The sequence below is a fragment of the Amborella trichopoda genome, chromosome 7, assembly GCF_054954075.1.
Source record: "Amborella trichopoda isolate Santa Cruz 75 chromosome 7, AtrichopodaSantaCruz75HAP2 v2.0, whole genome shotgun sequence".
NCBI lineage: Eukaryota > Viridiplantae > Streptophyta > Magnoliopsida > Amborellales > Amborellaceae > Amborella > Amborella trichopoda.
In genome coordinates, this window is record NC_142342.1 from 27,359,741 (window position 1) to 27,379,596 (window position 19,856).

Genomic DNA, 19,856 nt, shown 5'->3' on the forward strand with positions numbered 1-19,856 from the left:
GATCGCCCACCCAACTATCCTAATCCATATCGGGAAGATCAGCAATCCAGCAAAATCTAGAAAATAAAAATACAAATATAAAGGCCATATAATTTGATATGCAGAAGCTAACATAAAAAGTTCCCTAGCATTGATGGTTAGACAGCATGTTGTCTCCAACCAACAAAGTCAGGGGGTTTGAATCCCCACTCTCTCCAGAGAAACATTTTTCTTAAATGCCCACTATTTTTTTTAGCTGAAGTTGAATGTTGAAAAAAATTACAGCACTAGGCTTTGAACCCCGGTCCACATAACTGGAGAATGAACGGGCTAACAACCTATAAGATGTTGGTGTAAAAAATGCTTAGGATGACCTTATGATCCATTTTCATCTCTAATTATAAATTTTTAAACTCCAAAAATGATTCAAATCAAGTTGATCTATAAACGAATGAAAATGTGAAAAATGGACGGCGTTTAATTCTACATTTTAAAGGTGTGCCTTAATTCTCTAATTGATTTTTGAGGTGTGCCTTAATTCTACATTTTAAAGTTGCGACCTTACATACATTTTTTCCCTTTTATATTGATTCTGGTGTTTAAGATGCTATTGACACAAATCCAAGCCTAAATGCATCCAGTTTGGGTTTTGAAATAGTGTTTTTTTCCCCAACTTTGGTATTGTAATGCTTTCTCATAATTTTCAGAGCAATTGATATTTGTTTTACCAAAAATTTGATGAGCATTTTTGTCATTGAAATGCTCAATGGTTTTTTCTTCTTTTTTAAAATATTTATTCCAATGTGTGCAGTTTCAGCCTTCTATGAGACTTTTTGAACTGTCACAACCTAGAGAGGACCCCACATGGCAGAATAGGGTAAGAGAACATCCTAACAAAAGGAATAAAGTACGGTGTACTTTATGTCAAAAGGAGGTGAGTGGCAGTATCAACTGCTTCAAACATCACTTATAGAGGGCGAGAGGTGAGGTTGTGCCACATCCAAATGTGGCAAAAACTGTGATGAAAAAGATGTTGACTATAATCATAGCCAACAAAGATTAAAAAGTTATTAAATAAAGATGACTAGTATGGAGTATAGTTGTTGGAAATGCCTGTGATCCCAAGAATTGAATTCTTTTAGGAATCAGAATCACGAAATCGCAAGTGGCCAGATGATTCTTATAGTCAGAAATCTTCGTCTGTATAAATCATATCACATGAAGTAGGATTCTTAACATTTAGGTATCGTGGTCTAATCCAATACGAATCCAGATACCTGCCTTGTTGGAATCGCAGTCCCATCAAGTTAGAATCAATATTGCTGACTTACGATAATCCGGTACCAAACCACTTGGAACCAGGCCAGAAATTATCAAGAAGCGTGTTCCAAAAGGCAAAAGATTTAAGGTGTCTTTGATAGGCCTAACCTGACATTGGGTTCATGCATTGAGTGCCCGCCATTTATCATAGTTCTCCACAAATATTAGAAACAAGGTCAAGAACCCTTAAATAAGTACTTTCCTAGAGTTTTTTGATTGAATAAAAAATAAAATTATTATTAATAATATAATTTTTGTTAGGGGTTTGTGGCCTTTGAAGCCTGTGAGAGCATGTAAATACAATAAATATAATGAATTGTACACTTCATTAAGAGTGTATGATTAGATTGACTAAGGATTAGGTGGTCTACAGCCAGGTCATGTCCAAAATCCTTTTCCTTGGGGATAGGCACTACTATTGAGAGTTTATGGAGGGTCATCCTTGTTGAGGTCAGAAAGATGCTTAAAGATGATTTATAGGCCAGGAGAGCTTCTTGGTCTCCTATGTAGGGTTGTATGCCTGTGAGAGTCAGGGTCAAATCCTCAAAGAACTTCCATACAATATGTACAAATGACAACCGCATTCTAAAAAGCAACCCTAAAGAGGGATACATATACATGCGGATAGAGAGTCCTCATTGCGCTATAGTGATATGTGCACCAACTTGCTCTTGGGGGAACATATAATCCCCTATTGGAATCGTGGTTCCACTATTTAATGCCAACTTTGACAAGCCAATCATGAGACCTTGTGTATGACTGTGGGCTCTGAGTCGTGCGAGTCCTTGCTCCTAGGCGGCAGCCTAGGCCGTCATCTCAAGATGGGCGCCTAGGTGGCACGTTGGAACACTTGGCCGAGGGTAGAAAAAGGCCCTTGGCCAAGGGCCAAAAAGTACTTTTCCCCCCAAAAAGGGGAGGAAAGTGCTTTGGGGGCAATCTTGAACCCCAAACCCCCAAAAAAGCATAATCCCTTTTAATAAACCTATGAAGGGGAGCTTATGGGTTTTGGGATTTTATCACTGATTTTTTGCTACTCTAATGGAAACTAATAATTAATTTGGAGCAATAAATGGTTAATTTGAGGAATTGAGTTGTGATTTCCATTGATTATTTTGTAAAGATGGCATGTGGTGCTAAATGTGCAAGGGACCTCACAAAGTAGGGTTAATTGCATGTTTTGGTTGGACGGGAGATTAATTATAAGAAAATTAAGATATTTGGCTAAACCCTACAAAAAATTATACGAAATTTGACTACAGATCAGTGAAAATATATGGTTTCTTATTACACAACAAAATTTGTGTGAACAAATATAAAAATATGAGCATGTATACCATGCCCTCTCGGGAGCATAGTTTATTTCTACTTCTTCAGTTAGATGACTTACTTGAGAGGATTTTTTCAATCTGAAATTTTGGAAATCCACATTAGAATTACTAGATGATTATTCTCAAAAAAAAAATTGAAATTTAAGTTTTTCAACACTTAGATTTCACCCTCTAAAATTTGGTTTCTATTCAATCTTGAGACATTATTTTATTCAAGTGCTTAGAGGGTGCATTTAGGAAAAAAATTTATTAAGGCTAATCTATGTCTTAAAGAGGTTATATTCCCAAAATTAGGGTCCTAAAACTAACCCTAGTTGGGGTTTTATCCCGAGGGAGTAAATGGATAGTATACTCTAGAGGGAGTAGCAATCTTTATGCAAAAATACTATGTATATTCCTCCATGTCTATATTTGAAGTGATTGAAATATTGCTGTTTGAAATAAATAGACTATAGTGCAAAAAAATGTCTATTTTTTAAACAAATAGACTATAGCCAAGGTACACACCCCACACCCTGCTCACCCCCCCCCCAAGGCGAAGGTGTTTCTGAGCACCCACCTAGGTGCTTGCCTAGGCGTCCGACTCCGTTTTTTTAATATTGACTATGAGCCATGGATCCCGTTGGTTTGGTTTGAAAAGATAGTTGTGGATCATAGTTTCAAGCTCCAGTGGAGTGTCCTAGGAGTCACTTTTCTTGACCCAATGGTACCAATCCACTTCTAGATGTATTTCTGAGCATTTTCTTAAATTTTTTTAAGAACATCGAAAATATTGTTTTAATCTTTAATTATTGTAGACACCTTTTGGATATGTGCTGTAAACAATTATTATGTGATTTTCAGAATTTTAAAAAAAATTATTTTCTGTTGTAAAAACATAGAAAAGATGAAATTGATATTTTACAATTTAGCAAGGGCCTAGTTTTAAGGGGGATCCACATGGGGGTCCAAGGACCCAACTCCCACATGTGGGTAGGCCATATAAGGGTAGGACATGGGGCCCAAAAGGGCCACTCATCACACATAGTGGGACACCATAATTAAAATTAAAATATTATTTTATTATTATTTGCTTTAGGAGTCCTAATTGTATTCAAGGTCCTATTTGGATTAGGATTCCTATTTAGACTAAGACTCTTACTTACATTAGAATTTGTATTAAAATATTATTTACTTTAAGAGTCCTAATTGTATTAGGAGTTCTATTTGGATTAGGATTCCTACTTGGACTAGTACTCCTACTTAAATTAAAATTCAAATTAAAATAGAAGTCAAATTTATCCTGGTTTAACTAGAAGTGGATATGGATCAAAGATTCAAGGGATAAGGTTCTTAAAATTCTTCTCCAAATCATGATGGCTATTTTTGAGATGAATGGCTCAGATTTGCTCTCCCTCTCACCGCACAGATTACCAGGAATCCTATTGGTCAAATTGAATTCTAAGGCATACATACCCTAGACGTCTTGAAAAACTATAAATAGTGGGGTCACCTCTTATTTCATTCATTGAGTTTTCTTGCCTCTCTCTCTCTCTCTACTCTCCATGCTCGCACCCTCTATAATTTCTCTCTCATTTGTCTTCCTTAGAGGGTGGCACGGCAACCTTAGGACTAAGGAAGGGAGCAAGCCGAGCCTAGGTTGTAGCAGGGCGGTGCTTCGTAGTGACATACCCTAAGAGCTTTCAGGAAAGCCCTAGACCCAGTTCACACTCTCATATCGCAGTTCTTTAAAGGGTATTACCTGAGGAGCTTCCCATTATATAAAATTCAGCAAGGCCAAAGGTTCAAGAAGGGCATCATTGGTAAGGCATATGAGTGTGGGTGTACTAAGTCCTAAGGGGGTGAACCTAACCAAAGTTCAGTAAGTCTTCCCAGCCTAATTTATTCATTATCAAATTAGAAGTTATTAATATATATAGTAAATTCCATTTGTATTAGATTTCAAATCTAAAGGTTTGAATTCAGCCTTTTGATAAAGTTTTATTTTGGCAATAAAAGTAAAAGATCCTAGATTGTAGGATTCTTTTTTCCTATATCTACATTATATTGGGGCAATTGTAAGTAGAAATTCTAGTTATTAATTTTTTTAAATTCAAACCTTGAAATTCTACATAGCCACACCTTTCATTTTTAAAAGATAAGACATCAAATTCTCAAAATTTAGGAATGATGAAAATTAGAGTTTGTTGACAGGCTTAGAGTTTTTAGATACCCATCTTGTATTAATTATTAATAAATTTTAAGTAACAATTTTTCAAATAATAATTAAAAAATTCAAAGCATTCCACAAAATTTTAGGCAATCATTAAACGCTTTGATATTTTGGCAGTCATTATACCACCTGACTTGTTAAAGTGTGATAACAAACTTAGCATGGAACTTGTTAAAGCGTGCCAGGGAATTCATTTCTATGGACAAAACATAAAAATTAAAAATAAAAATATACTTCAAAATGAAGCTTCATTTTTAATGCCTTATGTTCTAAATATCTCTTATAACTATTCCTAAAAATTGGAAGCAGGGTCTCATATTAGTTGAATCATGGTCTCGTGCACCAATGAATTGCAAAATTTGGTGAGATGGAATCTAGATTCGAAAGCCATCGGAGCGAGATTAAAAAATTGTGGAATAGTGATTTCTAACTCCCAGGAATCAAGAATGTGGTGATTCCATCACAAAAACACAGAATCATGATTTCCAATTGGAATCGCTACCTAAGATGAATGATTCTGGTAACTATAATACGAAGTTAGTGAGGAGAGAAGGTAAGAGGAATTTGAAGCCCAACTTGAATTTGCAAAGAGTGCAAGTTTGGAGGATATTTACCATCATTAGACAGCATGGGCTGGTATGGAGGGGTAGAATGCTCGACTGGCAGCACTACTATTGCGGGGGTCTTCGAGGGTAGAGGCACATTGGATATAAAGGGGATGTGCTCCTAGTTTATTTAAGAGTACTACTTTCATGGAGAGGGCTGGAAGGCGAAGATCACAGATTAGACCTCCTGGGCCCACTTAACCCACAAACCTTTCACAACTTTCCCAAGGTCTGATTGAACCTTACCACTCTAAGACTTTGCATAAGCAAATGAACATCAAGATAAAAAACAAAACCATAAGGAAGTGCATTTTTAAGGACATAGTAAGTGGTTTTTTTGTGCTACGATCCCCTTAACACAGCAAATAACGAGTATTACTCATCTGTAATCTCTAATTTTACTAATGCAAGGCCTGGACTCAAGCTCCGCACTTCAAATGAACTAAGTGGGGCCTGCTTAGATGTGCAGGCACCTAAAGCGGACCAACTAATTGATGGGCATAAGAAAATGCGAAAGAGAACAAGGCACTCATGGTTAATGGCTGGAAGCACATTAAGGGAGAACTTTTTTTAACATATCCGCGCATTGCCTATGCTGGACGGTGTTCCACAACAATGTAAATGCTCAAGGAGCAGAGAAAGATGGCAAGTAAAGTGAGTCAGGAGTTTAGTTCAAGCTATAAACTATATTATAAAGATTGCATTTAGAGCATGGAAGATGTTAATGAAGTTGATGAAGCATTTGGTATGGAGCCCTATGCAAGCCATTGCATTGACCTCATGTTAGAAGAAATTGGTAAGCTCAAGAGTGTGAAAGACATTAAAGACAAGGGAAGACGATCACAAAGTTTACATACAGTCACTTCAATTTGATGAGGCAACACACTAATGGGAGGGAGCATATTAGGCAAGGAATCACACGCTTTGCAAACTCATTCTTGTCCATGGAATCCATTTTAAGGACGCACTTAGGGCTCAAGAAGATGGATGCTTCAAACAAAGGGGTGAATGCCTCTATCTCAAGGATCCAGGCTAAGGGAAGTTCAGGGGATAATTAGTGGCAGGACATTTTGAGATAGGAGCAGACAGACTGTGGCAGCCATGGAATATACGGATACGAAACATGCTATGGAGTTACTGTACAAAGCAATTCACCAAGCGAAGCATGCCATCAAAGCTTCACGTTCATTCTCCAACATAGAAGTGGGGAAAGCCAATCGTAGGACACCTCATTGGGTCATCCAATTCCCTCAGAAAGCCACTGGTCTATACATATGAAGTTTTAACCATTTAACTATGGTTTTATCATTGATGATGGCGGTTCTCTTAAAGTTTGTGTTATCTAGGTCTTTTTCAACCTAGGCATTCACCCATTTGTACTAAAACAATCACTTACACCCCAAGGTCATGAAAGGGGTCACATATTGCATAGATAGATTAGAGACAAATGGGAAGAGACAAATTGAAGCTCTGAAGGACTGGGAAGGAAGAAGAAGAAGGTGGGTATCAATAAGTAGGAAGAAGAGAAAAAGATCAGAGAAGACCACAATTTTAAGGGTTGATGGGAGACATACAAGGAGATGTAGGAGGAGATGATGATGACGATGCCATTGGTACAAATAATGATCATAACACAGGGGTGCCTGAGACTGAGCCCAGAGCAGCAGGGTGGGGGGCAAGCACAAGGGTTGGACTAGGATTTAGGTTAAGAGGGGGTAGCCAACTTCTTAATCGATAGGTTTGTTCCTCAACTGATACAGATATCCTCAGGATAACAAGGTTGGGGTTGTGTGTTAGAAAGTAGTACCCAATTTCTCCAACCTACAAACTCGTCCCTCAACCAATTAGGATCTAGTAGGTTGATGACTATCAGGCAATGCTTAGGATGATTTTGAGCCTCCTAACCATTTATATTGGCAATAGAAAGTGTAATTTGATTTATTTAGTTATTTATAATTTGACAGTTAGTTGCTAATATGGAACTCATTATCGTTATGCACTCCATTTTGGACTGTGGAATAAATTTGAGTTAATTAGACAGATAAAAGCCCCCTAATTTATATAAGTATACATAAATTTAATCCAAAATACATACATTAATGGATTTTTCATAAAACAATACATCATATTTAGGAATTTTTCATTTTTTCACTGTTTTGGGCAGGCTCACACTGAATTGGCAGCTAACTCGGAGACCTGCAAGCCGACTCATATCTTTAGATGCCCGAGTCAGCACCGAATTCCTGTATTAAAAACACTAACTCAAGTTGGCTAGAACAATTGCAATTATACTTGTAAAGATTTTAAGAAAATGTGAATATTATTAAAAAGTACCTCTATCAAAAAAAATGTTCTTAAAAAGTATCAATTAACTCAAGTCATATCTCAACAGTCCTGATAGTAAGAGTATGATGGGCATATGCATAGGCTTGGGGATAATGTTCGAAATTGGAACCTAGAAAACATATTACTTGTGCTATGTTTATTGTGAACCTTATTCTACCATAAATTGTTTGCCACATACTAAACTTTAATATTTGTAGAACAAAGGACATGTCACTTATTCTTCTGATGTACTAATATAACCCTAAATATTTATCTTAAAGAAGATTAAGGATAAAAGAACATCAAGATACTTTCTAAATGTTGTTAATCAATCACATTTCCCATATGTAAAGACAACCAATCTTATTCATCAAACTACAATTCACATCACAATTATAAGCAATAGCCATTCACCATGGGAAATCCAATCATCCACATCGGACATCCATTCTCAAGACGGTGGACGTGAACCGTAGTACCAATTAATATTCACTCCCAAACCACCGTACATCTCCACTATCCATCTTGATGAATATGATGGTGGAAACCAAGCTGTGTATTATGTACCATTAAATAGAATTTGCCTATTCACAATTCAGTGATATAAAGATGTCAATTATTACAGAAGAAACTAGCAAAATCAACGCAAATGTATTTTGAATAGCAATATGCTACTTATATTCTTCAATGCAACAGCACAAATAACTCACCATTTTCAGGATCACCTCGATAGCACCCTTCCCTTCACCAAGAGCACCATCAATTTCATCAATTATCTGTGGTGGACATTACTGAGATTCTACTAAATAGGAGAAATGAATAAATAGTTGGTTTTTTTTTTTTTTTTTGATAATGGATAAATAGTTGGTTTTTGAGATAGAACCCACCAGACATTTTGGCTTGGAATCAGCCATGATAGAATTCATTTGTACTACATCAAGTATTTTCCCCTCGATGGTTGAGGCTGATCGATCATCACTTGCATTAACCTGAAAGGACAGGTTTCCTATGAAGTAAGATAAGTACAGAAAGCTATTGAGATTGAAAAATGGGAGAAATGTCAACTTGAAGAAAATGGAATACTAATTTAGTAATAATTATGACAGAACTGTAAACCTCACATTACCAAGCACCAAATATAAACAATAATACCTGTAAATCCCTCATTATTCCTCAATTTAACAGGCATTAATATACTTGTGTTTTGGATGGTAATAGGCATCAATATCAATATAATAGAGTAGGGCAAATTTTGAATACTCTACTTTCAGAGATATGTCAGAGGATCCCATACCTCCACCACACGATAACCACAGTGTCTGGCAGCAACATGGGCAAGTGTAGTCTTCCCAAGACCCGGAGGACCACATAGCAAAAGGACCTACAGAAGCAAGTACATTAGCAAACTGCAAGACCTCGATAAAAAAGTCAAAAGTCATAGCACAACTAATTTATTTTATATTTCCATAACTAACCTTCTCTGGACGATCATTTCCACTGGACCTTTTATTCCAAAATCTAGAAATGCTTTTCACATAGCTATCTCCTGGAATCATGCTACTTGGTTTCTTCAAATCCTGAACCTCTCTTAGGGGGGCCCTATCTTTATTGCTGTATGAACTCTTATTACTGTGACGTTGAGACGGAGAAGAATGTCTTCTCAAAGAAGTCATAATATAATCAGGGGTGGCCCTGATTTGAGATCCAAATACACAAGGATCCCATTGTTTCAACCAACATAGGACCTGAAAGACATAAAACATACAAGAGAAGTAATTACTGATGCAAAGATTGAGCTAGAAAACAGATAATGAAATGGCCACTTTCTTTCCAATGAATTTTGATTAAGTACAGATGCCATGAGGCAGAGATTAATAGTACCTCCCTATTAGTCTGTTCATCACTTAGAAGCTCAGTGAAAGAACTTGGAGCATATTTGTCCACCCAAAGCCGTTCACTAGCCTCTGGTACCAAGCAATGGATCTCTTCATCTGGAACTCGAGTGCTTGCAAGACAAGCCTTTGCAAGGCCAAGCAACAAGTCATCAAAGTCACATATACAAATCAAAGAAGCCAACATATAAAGTATAAAAAAGATTACAAAATGGTTTCATGATGCTGAAGCATTGAATCAATAACTGCTGATGGGTCCAAAGTTAAGGGAACAGAGCATTGGAAAGACAGCTGAGAACTATATATTCTCCAGAGAATCAACAGCAGCATCAAGCATTATATCTTTTTAACATATAGGAAACTGTGCCACCTGAATTAGTTAACCTCTGTGCCGAAAAGAGAGAAACACACCTTTTGAAGTGCCTCTTGTTCCACTTTTTCCATTAAAGACCTGATAGGTTCGGAAAGGAGCCCTGCAAGTGTGCAAACATGTTTTATGAGATGATGTACATATCAGCAATATTTCTTTTCCATGCTTGAGCCATGAGAAGCTTGTCTTGCTATCAATATGTGATGGACTTCTTCATGCACAATTCCTTTTTCTGACAATGTGCCAAGAAAACTACAATTCAAGATCAAGGATGGAATTAATAAATTGAGATTATTTGTTCTTTCCTTTGTAGCTCCATAAATGGCAAGTTTTTCTTCTTTTTTTCTCTATTCCTTAACCAATCTAACCAGAAAAAGAGTCTTGCCACACCTCAAATATTAAACAAGACTACATTCTATAGAAAAGGCAAAAAAAGCCTTGCACACCAAGGACCTAGGATTTCAAGAAAGCCTTGCATATCAATTTCAAAGGATGTGCATTATAGTTTTAGTTTTAGGGGTTCATTTCTAGGGGTTTTAAGTTTTTTAGGGATTCTAGGGTTTTTATTTTTTTATTTACTTCATGAATAATATTCACAAGCATTGTTCGCAAGTACTGTTTATGGGTTCTGTTCACAAGGGCAAAACTGTCATTATGAATTTAAATTTAAGTTAGGATACATGGATCAATGTATTATTTGTTTGGACACCTTTTGTACTTAGAAAATTGAATAATATTATAAAGAGGTGTAGGGGGCCCTAAGAGAAAGCAGTAATATGATTTTCCAGAATTGAGAAAAAAGAACAGCTCAGGCTTTTGCTACCCTAGCTAGGTTGTGAAGAAGAAACCCTAGGTTTCTTTGAGTTGTGCTTGTGTTTGGCATTATTTCTTGCTGATTTTATTGTTTTATCAAAATTTCCTGCATCTTAGAGCTCAGTCTTCAACAACAAGGCCAACGAATTATAGCCAAATCTAGGGTTTACGGACTTTGGCCTAAGTTTTGCCAAATCAACCTAGATTTTGCTGGTTTCAGCAGATTTTTATTGATCATCTGCCTATAATTTGTGATTTTCATAAATCCATGGCAACAAGAAGGGGCTGGTAGGGGGGACGGATTCATAGACCCGCTCTATAATCCCAAAGATAACATAATTGAGAAACTTGAAAGGCAAGTTCAGCAGCTGATGCAACAATTCATGAGCCTGAATAATAGGCAAGACGATGACCTTTCAGCCAAAGTGGATCTCATGTACAAGCCTTTTCACTTTCACGCTCCGTGTGGGGAGTCGAATGATCACTCCAGGGTTTTCGATTTGAAAGATGAAATTCTTAATTTTGACACAGTTTGCATCGAAAGTCAACAACTTGTAGATTAGGATTCACCACCAATCTTCGACACATAATCTGATGAACGATAAGATCGTTTTGAGAATCTAATCTATGATGTGGATCAAGATGATGATGAAGAGATTTTGGAAGAGGGTGAAGAATATGGAGAAAAGGCACCAGGAGGACTAATCCAAATCATGGCCTTTGAAGATCTCATTCATATTAAAGAGGTAGAACATTCAAGAAATTTAGGGTATTAGAATCAAAGTCACACAAATGAAATGTGGCCAACTCATAAAACCGCAAACTGTGGCCCTAATTTCAGGAATTAATGAAGTATAGAACGATTACACTTCTAAAGACCAGAAATTGAGTTTGAAGTTTCCTACATGATTTTCAAGGGGAGTTTAAAGATAGCTGTATTTGATAAAGTTGTATTGATTCCTCAATATACAGATTTGGATTCATTCCTTGAGGAATTCTGTTTACCACGAATAATATTTGAGCCAACAAAAAAAAAGTTGAAGAAGGTTGTTTTGATGCTAAATTTATCTTAGCACACTTCAAAATTTGAGGACGAGTTTTCTCCAACCAGGGGAGAATGATGGAGGGCAAAATTATTCTTATTTTTAGATTGTATTCAATTTCAAAGGATGTATATTATAGTTTTAATTTTAGGGCTTATTTCTAGGGTTTTTTAGTTTTTTAGGGATTCTAGGGTTTTTATATTTTTTTTATTTACTTCATGGGTGCTATTCATAAGTACTATTCACAAGTATTGTTTACAAGTACTATTTACAAGGTAAAATTGTCATTATGAATTTTAAGTTAAAGATAAGACAACATTATCAAAAAAATAAAAGTTCAAGATAAGATATATGTATCGATTTATTACTTGTTTGGACACTTTTTGTATTTAGAATATTAAATAATTTTATAAAGAGTTGCGTGGTTGCTTAGGAGAACGCAATTACGTAATTTTCCAAAATTGAGAAGAAAAAAAAAAAGCTTAGGCTTTTCCAACCCTAGCTTGGGTTTGGAGAAGAAACCCTAGGTTTCTTTAAATTTTGTTTCTGTTTGGCTTTGTTTCTTATTGATTTTAATGTTTTCTCAAATTTTCCTGCATCAATTGAGGACTTGGATTTGAAGTTTTTGAAAGACCATTAGAATTAAGATATACCATGCAGATAGACTAACTGTAGATAGATATATATAAATAACGGTATATCTACCAAAAGCATGGCACTGGCTCATAGATCATGTTATATTATTGAATAACAAATCTTCAAAGTTAATTTATTTCTAGATAATTTGTGTGGTTAGCAGGAGTTCCTGATGTTTAAATAGACAGAGATCTTTCCATGGCCCTGTTTTTCAAAGACATATAAGAACAAGCTCATGGGAACCTTTTGCAACAGGAGAGACAGCACAGATAAATGTTATCCTACATACCAGGCAGGCAGGCAACCAATTTTCGGACCAGTAAAATGAAGAAATATTTCTTACAACTAAGGAACCCATATGTCATAAATCTTAACTTCTTAAGCAAAAGAAATCCAAGACACCAAAGAGAATATTCAAAATCCCATCCCTCCTCACAATATTCAAAGCATAAACATCAGTTCTAAGATAACAAGAATCTGACGAGACAAAAAAATTCACGTCGTATATAGGACAGAGACAATAAATATATGGATTGAGAATCAATCTCTATCTATATATAATTTACATGAGAAAAAATATAGGTTTTTTAACTAAATGTTCAATATTTTTATCAAGCAAAAGAGAAAAAGCAGCAAAGAGGGGGAACTCTACCAGTTGGCCTTCCGAAACTAGGGATACTTAAAACCTATTAGCAAAGAGGAGGAACACTACCAGATGATGCCCTTTCAACACTAGGGTTTCTGAAACCCAGCACCTCCCCTTTGCTCAATCTCGCATAAACCCTGACTCCTGAAGTTCCAGTTATGGGAACAAAATCCCCTTCAATTTCTGAAGCAAATCGAGAAGGCCAATTTTCATCCCAAACTGACCCATCATAAAAAGATGAATCGTCTGCCCCCTCTTTAGGATACCTAAGCCAATCTTCATCTTCGTGGCATTCCTCAGCAAGATTGGGTAATTTATTCAATTCCTCAGAAAATGTTTCCTTTTCTGCTGCCTTTGTTGGGGATAGTTTCCTTTTTTCCGGAACATTTGTTGCTTCATACCCATTGGATCGCATCCTCTTCTTCTGGTTTTGCAAAGGGAGAGGCAAATTGTCCAGCATTTCTAAGTACATTCACAAGAGAGAATTTTAGAGAGAAAATAGAAGAGTGAGAATAAAAGGGAACAATATTGTTCCAATTCAAGATGAATGTGTACCAATTTCAGGTTCTTCAAAATCCTCATAATGGTGAGAAGCACGGTGTTCCAACCACTCAAGCTTATCAGAAAGAGGCATAGCCATGTCCATTTCCTTTCCAGCATTTCCTTCTGGTGATTTTTGCTTATTTTCAGGAACATTGCCAATTAAAAGTACGCTTTTCTTCAGGGCTGGGGGTGAGAGAATGGATTCTGCTAACTCTGGCAAAACCGTTGTTGGAAAGAGAGTAATGAGAATCGAAGGGTTGAGAAAATAAATATTTGGAAAAAGAAAGTGAGATATGAAGTGTGTTTACCAGAGGGAGGTTCGTCTGGTTCTGGTTCTTCGTATTCTTCTTCGTATTGGTGAGAGGCGCAGTGCTCAAGCCATTCGAGCTCATCTTGAAGGGGCATATCCATGTCCATCTCCTCATTCATTTCTGCAACTGAGAGAGGAATGGCAAAACTGAGAAACCTGCAGTAGAGATAGAGGAGAAAACCTAGAGAGAAAGAAATGGCGCCCTTCAATTATGAGAAACCTAGAGTGAGATAGATGGTGTGATAGAGAGAGAGGGGGACAGAGTTGGCGCCATAAAATGGTGGGTCTTTTATCAGGTCGTCTTGGCGGGAAAGCTTTGCATCGAGAAAATGACTAATATTACCCTCAGACTTTGCGCAAAGTCAGATCTCGGTTTTCATAAAGGAAAATTATTTCATGCGGCGGGGATCGCATTTCTACATTTGCAGTCCTCGAGATACAAAGCATGGTACAAATAAGTGATCCATTTAAAAACACTTCAAATGTTTTCTTATTAAAATTATTATTTTTAATTTTCAAAATTTATTTATTTATTCATATTCATGACCTCCATGTTAAAGATTACATGTCTACCCTATCATTTAGTTGAAGGCCTCCCCTACTATCATGAATAAAAAAATGGATAAGGATCCCCTTGCCTAATACCCCTAGTTGCACTAAAATAGACCTTAGTTTTTCAATTGAAAATAAACTAACAAATAGGGCTGGCAATAAGCTGGTTGGCCCTAGTCCTAAAAAACTAGGGCATGGCCCATAAAATGTGGCCCTAGGATCCTATCAAGGCCGCCCTACCATGGCCAAAGGGCATAGCCCAACGAGGCTTGGGCTAGGTCTACAAAAGGGCCAGCCCATGGGCCCAACCTAGTCCTTCCTTTCATATGTTTTGTTGTATACTTTTATTATATTTGGTCGTTCCTGGGTTTGGACTAAGGCCCCTTCAACCATGTCAAGGCCTGGTCGGGCTTGGACTAGCCCTGTATGGAATAGGGCACAAGCAGGCCCAATGATGGCCAAATCCAAGCTCGACCCGTTGCCATCCCTACCAAGATATGGGTCGATAATATGCGCCCATTCATTCAAACTCTCCATCTAGCATTGAAACCCATTGGGTTGATAATCGTTGAAAACGATTCCCAATCTACACAATCATAGGCTTTTTTGAAATCTATTTTGCAAATAATATTTGAATCTCTTTTTCTTTGTTTTGAATAAATATATTATTGCGCAAGCAGGATACTAGCAGTTATTGGTCTTCCCTCAAGCAAAACAGATTGGTGGTATGTTATTATAGTTCAAAATTGCTTTTAGAGAGAGAAAGTATTCTTAAAATTGTAGAGAGAGAAAGTATTATTAAACTTTTAGAGATAAACTATTCTAAATTTTAAAAAAAGGTACAAACAATATCATAAGATGGACTATCTATGCAACTTACCCCACCCCAATATTTTCTCTCACTTTTTTCCCCCAAACAACTTTTTCCTCGCAAAGAACCCTCCCAACCCAAAAATAGCATGAAATAAGACTAAACTACCCTTGTTTGTTTTCACATGGCCTTATCTCTCATGTTTTCACACGCGCTCCGGCATTACAAACACGTGCTCCCGCATTCTGAATGTGTGCTCCAGCAATGTAGGTCTGAGCCGCAGTGCTCAAACATTATGAGAACTCGCTCCGGTAGTACAAATATGCGCTCCAGCATTTTGCTTCGGCAATGAAGTATCTAAAGCCACAACGCTCTAGCAATGGAGGAGCGCTCGCCGACAGTATAAACAAGTGCTCCGGCATTCTGAATGTGCGCTCCGGTAATGCAGGTCTGAGCCACAACGCTCCGACATCATGAGAACGTGCTCTGGCAGTACGCTACTTGGGACCCACAAATTGATTTGGTTTGTACGGGAAGGGCATTTCTGTCTAAAAACTAGCAACTTTTTACCTTAGGTGGTTTTTGCAAGGAAATATTGTTTTGCAAAAAAAAATGAGAGAAAAGATTGGGGTGGGGTAAATTACATAGAAAGTCCACGATGTTTTTTTTGTAATTTTCCCTAAATTTTAGGGATGCGGTTGTATACAGCATAGGCTCTAAACAATCACATTAGAGCCCACCTTCAAATAGTATCAAGAAATATTGTTTCAAAACGAGAAATCTTTGTGATGGCCTTAAAATATTTTTTCACCTATATTTATAAAGTTGAAAGCTTCAAATATAGTGTAGATCGACAGATCTATGAAAACTTGAAAGTCTTGAAAATTGACGATCCAAAAATGTGTTACAAAATACATTTTTTTTACAACTGGAAATCTATTTTTTTCTCATGTTCATGCATCTTGATGTTGAGATGATCAATTTGAAGATATTTGAGCATCAAAACAACATCTTCTAGTGAAATTTTTGAGGTAGGCTCCAATTTGATTGTTTAGAGCCTCGGCTCTATATAAACTTTTCCCAATTTTTATAAAGAGAAACCACAAAAAAAAAAAAAAAAAAAAAAAAAAAAAAAAAAAAATTAGAGAGAAATGTCTTGTTTTTTAGAGAGAGAAAAAATCTCAAAATTTGATTTTTAGAGAAAATTATCTCGAATTTTGAATTTAGAGAGAAAAAATATATTAAAATTCTAGAGATACAAATTCTATCAAATTTTAGAGAAAGAAACTATCTAAACAAATTTAGAGATAGAAACTATATCAAAATTTGTGGAGAGAGAAACTATTGCAAATTTATGTTTCAGAGAGAGAAACTTAAAATTTCAAAGAAATAAGCTACATATCAAATGTTAGATAGAGAAAGTACATGAAATTTTTAAAGAGAGGAACTATCTCAAAAAATTTAGATAGAGAAATACTCAAAATTTAAATTTTAGATAGAGAAAATATCTCAAATTTTAAACTTTAGAGAGATAAAGTATATCAAATTTTAGGGAGACACTACCAAATTTTAAAGAGATAAATTATTTCAAACTTGAAGTTTTAGAGAGAGAAACCATCTTAAAATTTAAGAGAGTAACTATATCAAATTTTAGAGAGTAAAAGTACATAATTTTTTTTAGAAAAATAAACTATCACAAAATTTTTAGAGAAAAATTATCTCAATTTTTCTGCTTTTAGAAATAGAAAGTATCTTAAAATTTGAGGAAAAAACTATATTATAATTTAGAAAGAGAAACTATTTAAAAATGTTTAAAGAGAGAAACTATGTCCAAATTATTGAAGAGGGGAACCATCTCAAGTTTCAAGTTTTAGAGAGAGAGTATCTTAAAATTTTAGAAAAAGAAACTATATTAAATTTTAGAGAGAATAAAGTACCTAAAAATCTGGAAGGAGAAATTATCTAAAAATTTTTAGATAGACAATTTCAAATTTTAAATTTTGGATAGAAAGCATATTGAATTTTAGAGAGAGAAACCATATCAAATTTTAGAAAAAGAAGCTATCTCAAAAAAAATTTAGACACACTATCCCAAATTTCGAGTCTTAGAGAGAGAAATTATATAAAAAATTTAGATAGATAAATTGTATCAAGTTTTGTTATCAAACAATGGACATGGAAGTGATTGCAAGAAATCAAAGAATTTTATATAGTTTATCCAAACAAAAGATTTTAGAAATCCATGCCAAAAATCGATATTGAAAATCCATAGATTTCTTTGGATTTCAAATACTTAAGATTCTTAATTTCCTCCTATACAACCGGGCCCTAAAGAGGTTCCAAATATCTTCCTCCATCCCTTCCCATCATTTATGAAATAAAAAAAAGTCCATTGGGAATCGATCTAGGCTTAGGGCTCTGCGTGGTGGTAACATGAAATTGCTTCCTTGATTTGTTCTTTTTCAAATGATTTCTCTAAGCTTCTTGATTCGGATCAAATGAATGGAGAATGTTGGTCTTCTCAATGCTTTTTTGGAATCGTGTACAATAACGTCAATGTTTTTTGTTTTCTCCCCTGCATTGTGCCATCGTTTTCTTTACAATCTTGTAGCAAAGCATTGAAGTTAGTTGTCTCCATCATTTGCCGCATTGAGAGACCCTGATTTTGATGTTCAGCCATGTGCACCTATTGTAATCGTCTCCAAGTAATGTCAACTTTATTTGTAATATTCCCCAATGTTTTTAATCAACCCTATACTAATTGCAACTTTCTTGTGACCACACGCTAAGGGTCCGTTTCGATACAAGAAAATTAGGAATCTTAGATATTTGAAATCCAAAAAAATCTATATATTTTCAATATCAAGGATTTTTGTTATGGATTTATCAAATCTCTTAGTTTGGATAAACTATACAAAATTAATGGATTCCTTTCAAGCACTTCCATGTCCATTGTTCGGTAACAAAACTTTATACAATTTCTCTTTCTAAAATTTGTATATACTCTTTATCTAAAACTCAAAATTTGAGACAGTGTCGCTATAGAAAATTTGAGATAGTTTCTCTCTCTAAAATTTTGAAATAGTTTATCTCTTTAAAATTTGATACAGTATCTCTCTAAAATTTGATATACTTTCTCTCTCTAAAGTTTAAAATATCAGATATTTTCTCTCTCTAAAACTTAATTTTTGAGATAGTTTCTCTCTAATTTTTTTTTAAATAGTTTCTCTCTAAAAATTTCATGTACTTTCTCTATCTAAAATTTGATACAGTTTATCTCTTCAAAATTTTAAAATAATTTATCTTTATAAAACATAAATTTTACGATAGTTTCTCTCTCCAAAAATTTTAGAGATAGAAACCAAAATTTTTGAGGTAGTTTCTATATCTAAAATTTTTTAAGTAGTTTATCTATCTAAAAATTGGTATAATTTTTATTTTTAAAAGTTTAATATATTTTCTCTCTCTAAAATTCCAAATTCAAGATTGTTTCTCTAAAACTCAAAATTTGAGATAGTTTCTCTCTCTAAAAACGAGACATTTCCCTCTCTATTTTTTTTTTGGCAGTTTCCCTTTCTATAATTTATAATAATTTATCTCTAAAAGTTTAAAAATACTTTCTCTCTCTACAATTTTAAGAATACTTTCTCCCTTTAAAACTTAAGATTTGATATACTTTCTCTCTTTAAAAATTAAAATATGAGATTATTTCTCTCTCTAATAGTTTATCTCTCTAAAAAATTGAGATAGTTTCTCTCTCTAAAAATTTGCATGTACTTTCTCTTTCTAAAATATGATAGTTTATATCTAAAACTTAAAATTTGAAATAGTTTCTCTCTCTAAAATTTTGAGATAGTTTATCTCTCTAAAAAAAATTTGTACTTTCGCTCTCTAAAATTTTATCATATTTTCTCTCTCTAAAAGTTAAATTTTGAGATAGTTTCTCTCTCTAAAAATTTGAGATAGTTAATCTCTCTAAAAAAATTGGTACTTTTTTCTCTAAAATTTTAACATATTTTCTCTCTCTAAAATTTTAACATACTTTCTCTCTCTAAAGGTTAAAATTTGAGATAGTTTCTCTCTCTAAAATTTTGAGATAGTTTATCTTATTAAAAAAATTGGTACTTTCTCTCTCTAAAATTTTAACCTACTTTTTTCTCTCTAAATTTTGACATACTTTATCTCTCTAAAATTTTAACATATTTTCTCTCTCTAAAAAATTTGAGATAGTTTCTCTCTTTAAAAAATTTAAGTATTTTCTCCCTCTAAAATTTTCATACCTACCAAATGTTCTCTATGTTTGGGGTTGAGGGAGCCAATAAGTGAAATCCATAGGCTTTGGAAATGCTAAAAAACAAGTTTTTGTGTGGAAATGAAATAGTGGAAAAGTAAGTCTTATTTCCATGATTTTGATTTTCTTGATTTTAAGTATCCTAGTCATTAAGCAATCCAAACGGTGGATTTTAGCAAA

At 34.9% G+C, this 19,856-nt stretch overlaps 1 protein-coding gene across 4 annotated transcripts in view; it reads right to left on the bottom strand.

Moving 5' to 3' along the window:
• Positions 1 to 14,286, bottom strand: part of CTF18 (P-loop containing nucleoside triphosphate hydrolases superfamily protein) — a 37,827-nt gene extending 23,541 nt beyond the window's left edge. For all 4 annotated transcript variants that reach the window (XR_016059744.1, XR_016059743.1, XR_016059742.1 and 1 more), the window contains exons 1-9: positions 14,021 to 14,286; positions 13,725 to 13,925; positions 13,236 to 13,631; positions 10,073 to 10,134; positions 9,651 to 9,788; positions 9,245 to 9,514; positions 9,064 to 9,150; positions 8,657 to 8,758; positions 8,480 to 8,545 (exon numbers count right to left, since the gene is read on the bottom strand). Coding sequence is in view for 1 of the 4 variants with exons in the window: in XM_006842924.4 (XP_006842987.3) it covers positions 8,480 to 8,545; positions 8,657 to 8,758; positions 9,064 to 9,150; positions 9,245 to 9,514; positions 9,651 to 9,788; positions 10,073 to 10,134; positions 13,236 to 13,631; positions 13,725 to 13,925; positions 14,021 to 14,141 (1,443 nt within the window). In the remaining 3 variants the exon portion in view is untranslated. The remainder of the gene's footprint in view (positions 1 to 8,479; positions 8,546 to 8,656; positions 8,759 to 9,063; positions 9,151 to 9,244; positions 9,515 to 9,650; positions 9,789 to 10,072; positions 10,135 to 13,235; positions 13,632 to 13,724; positions 13,926 to 14,020) is intronic.
• Positions 14,287 to 19,856: the final 5,570 nt, after the last annotated feature.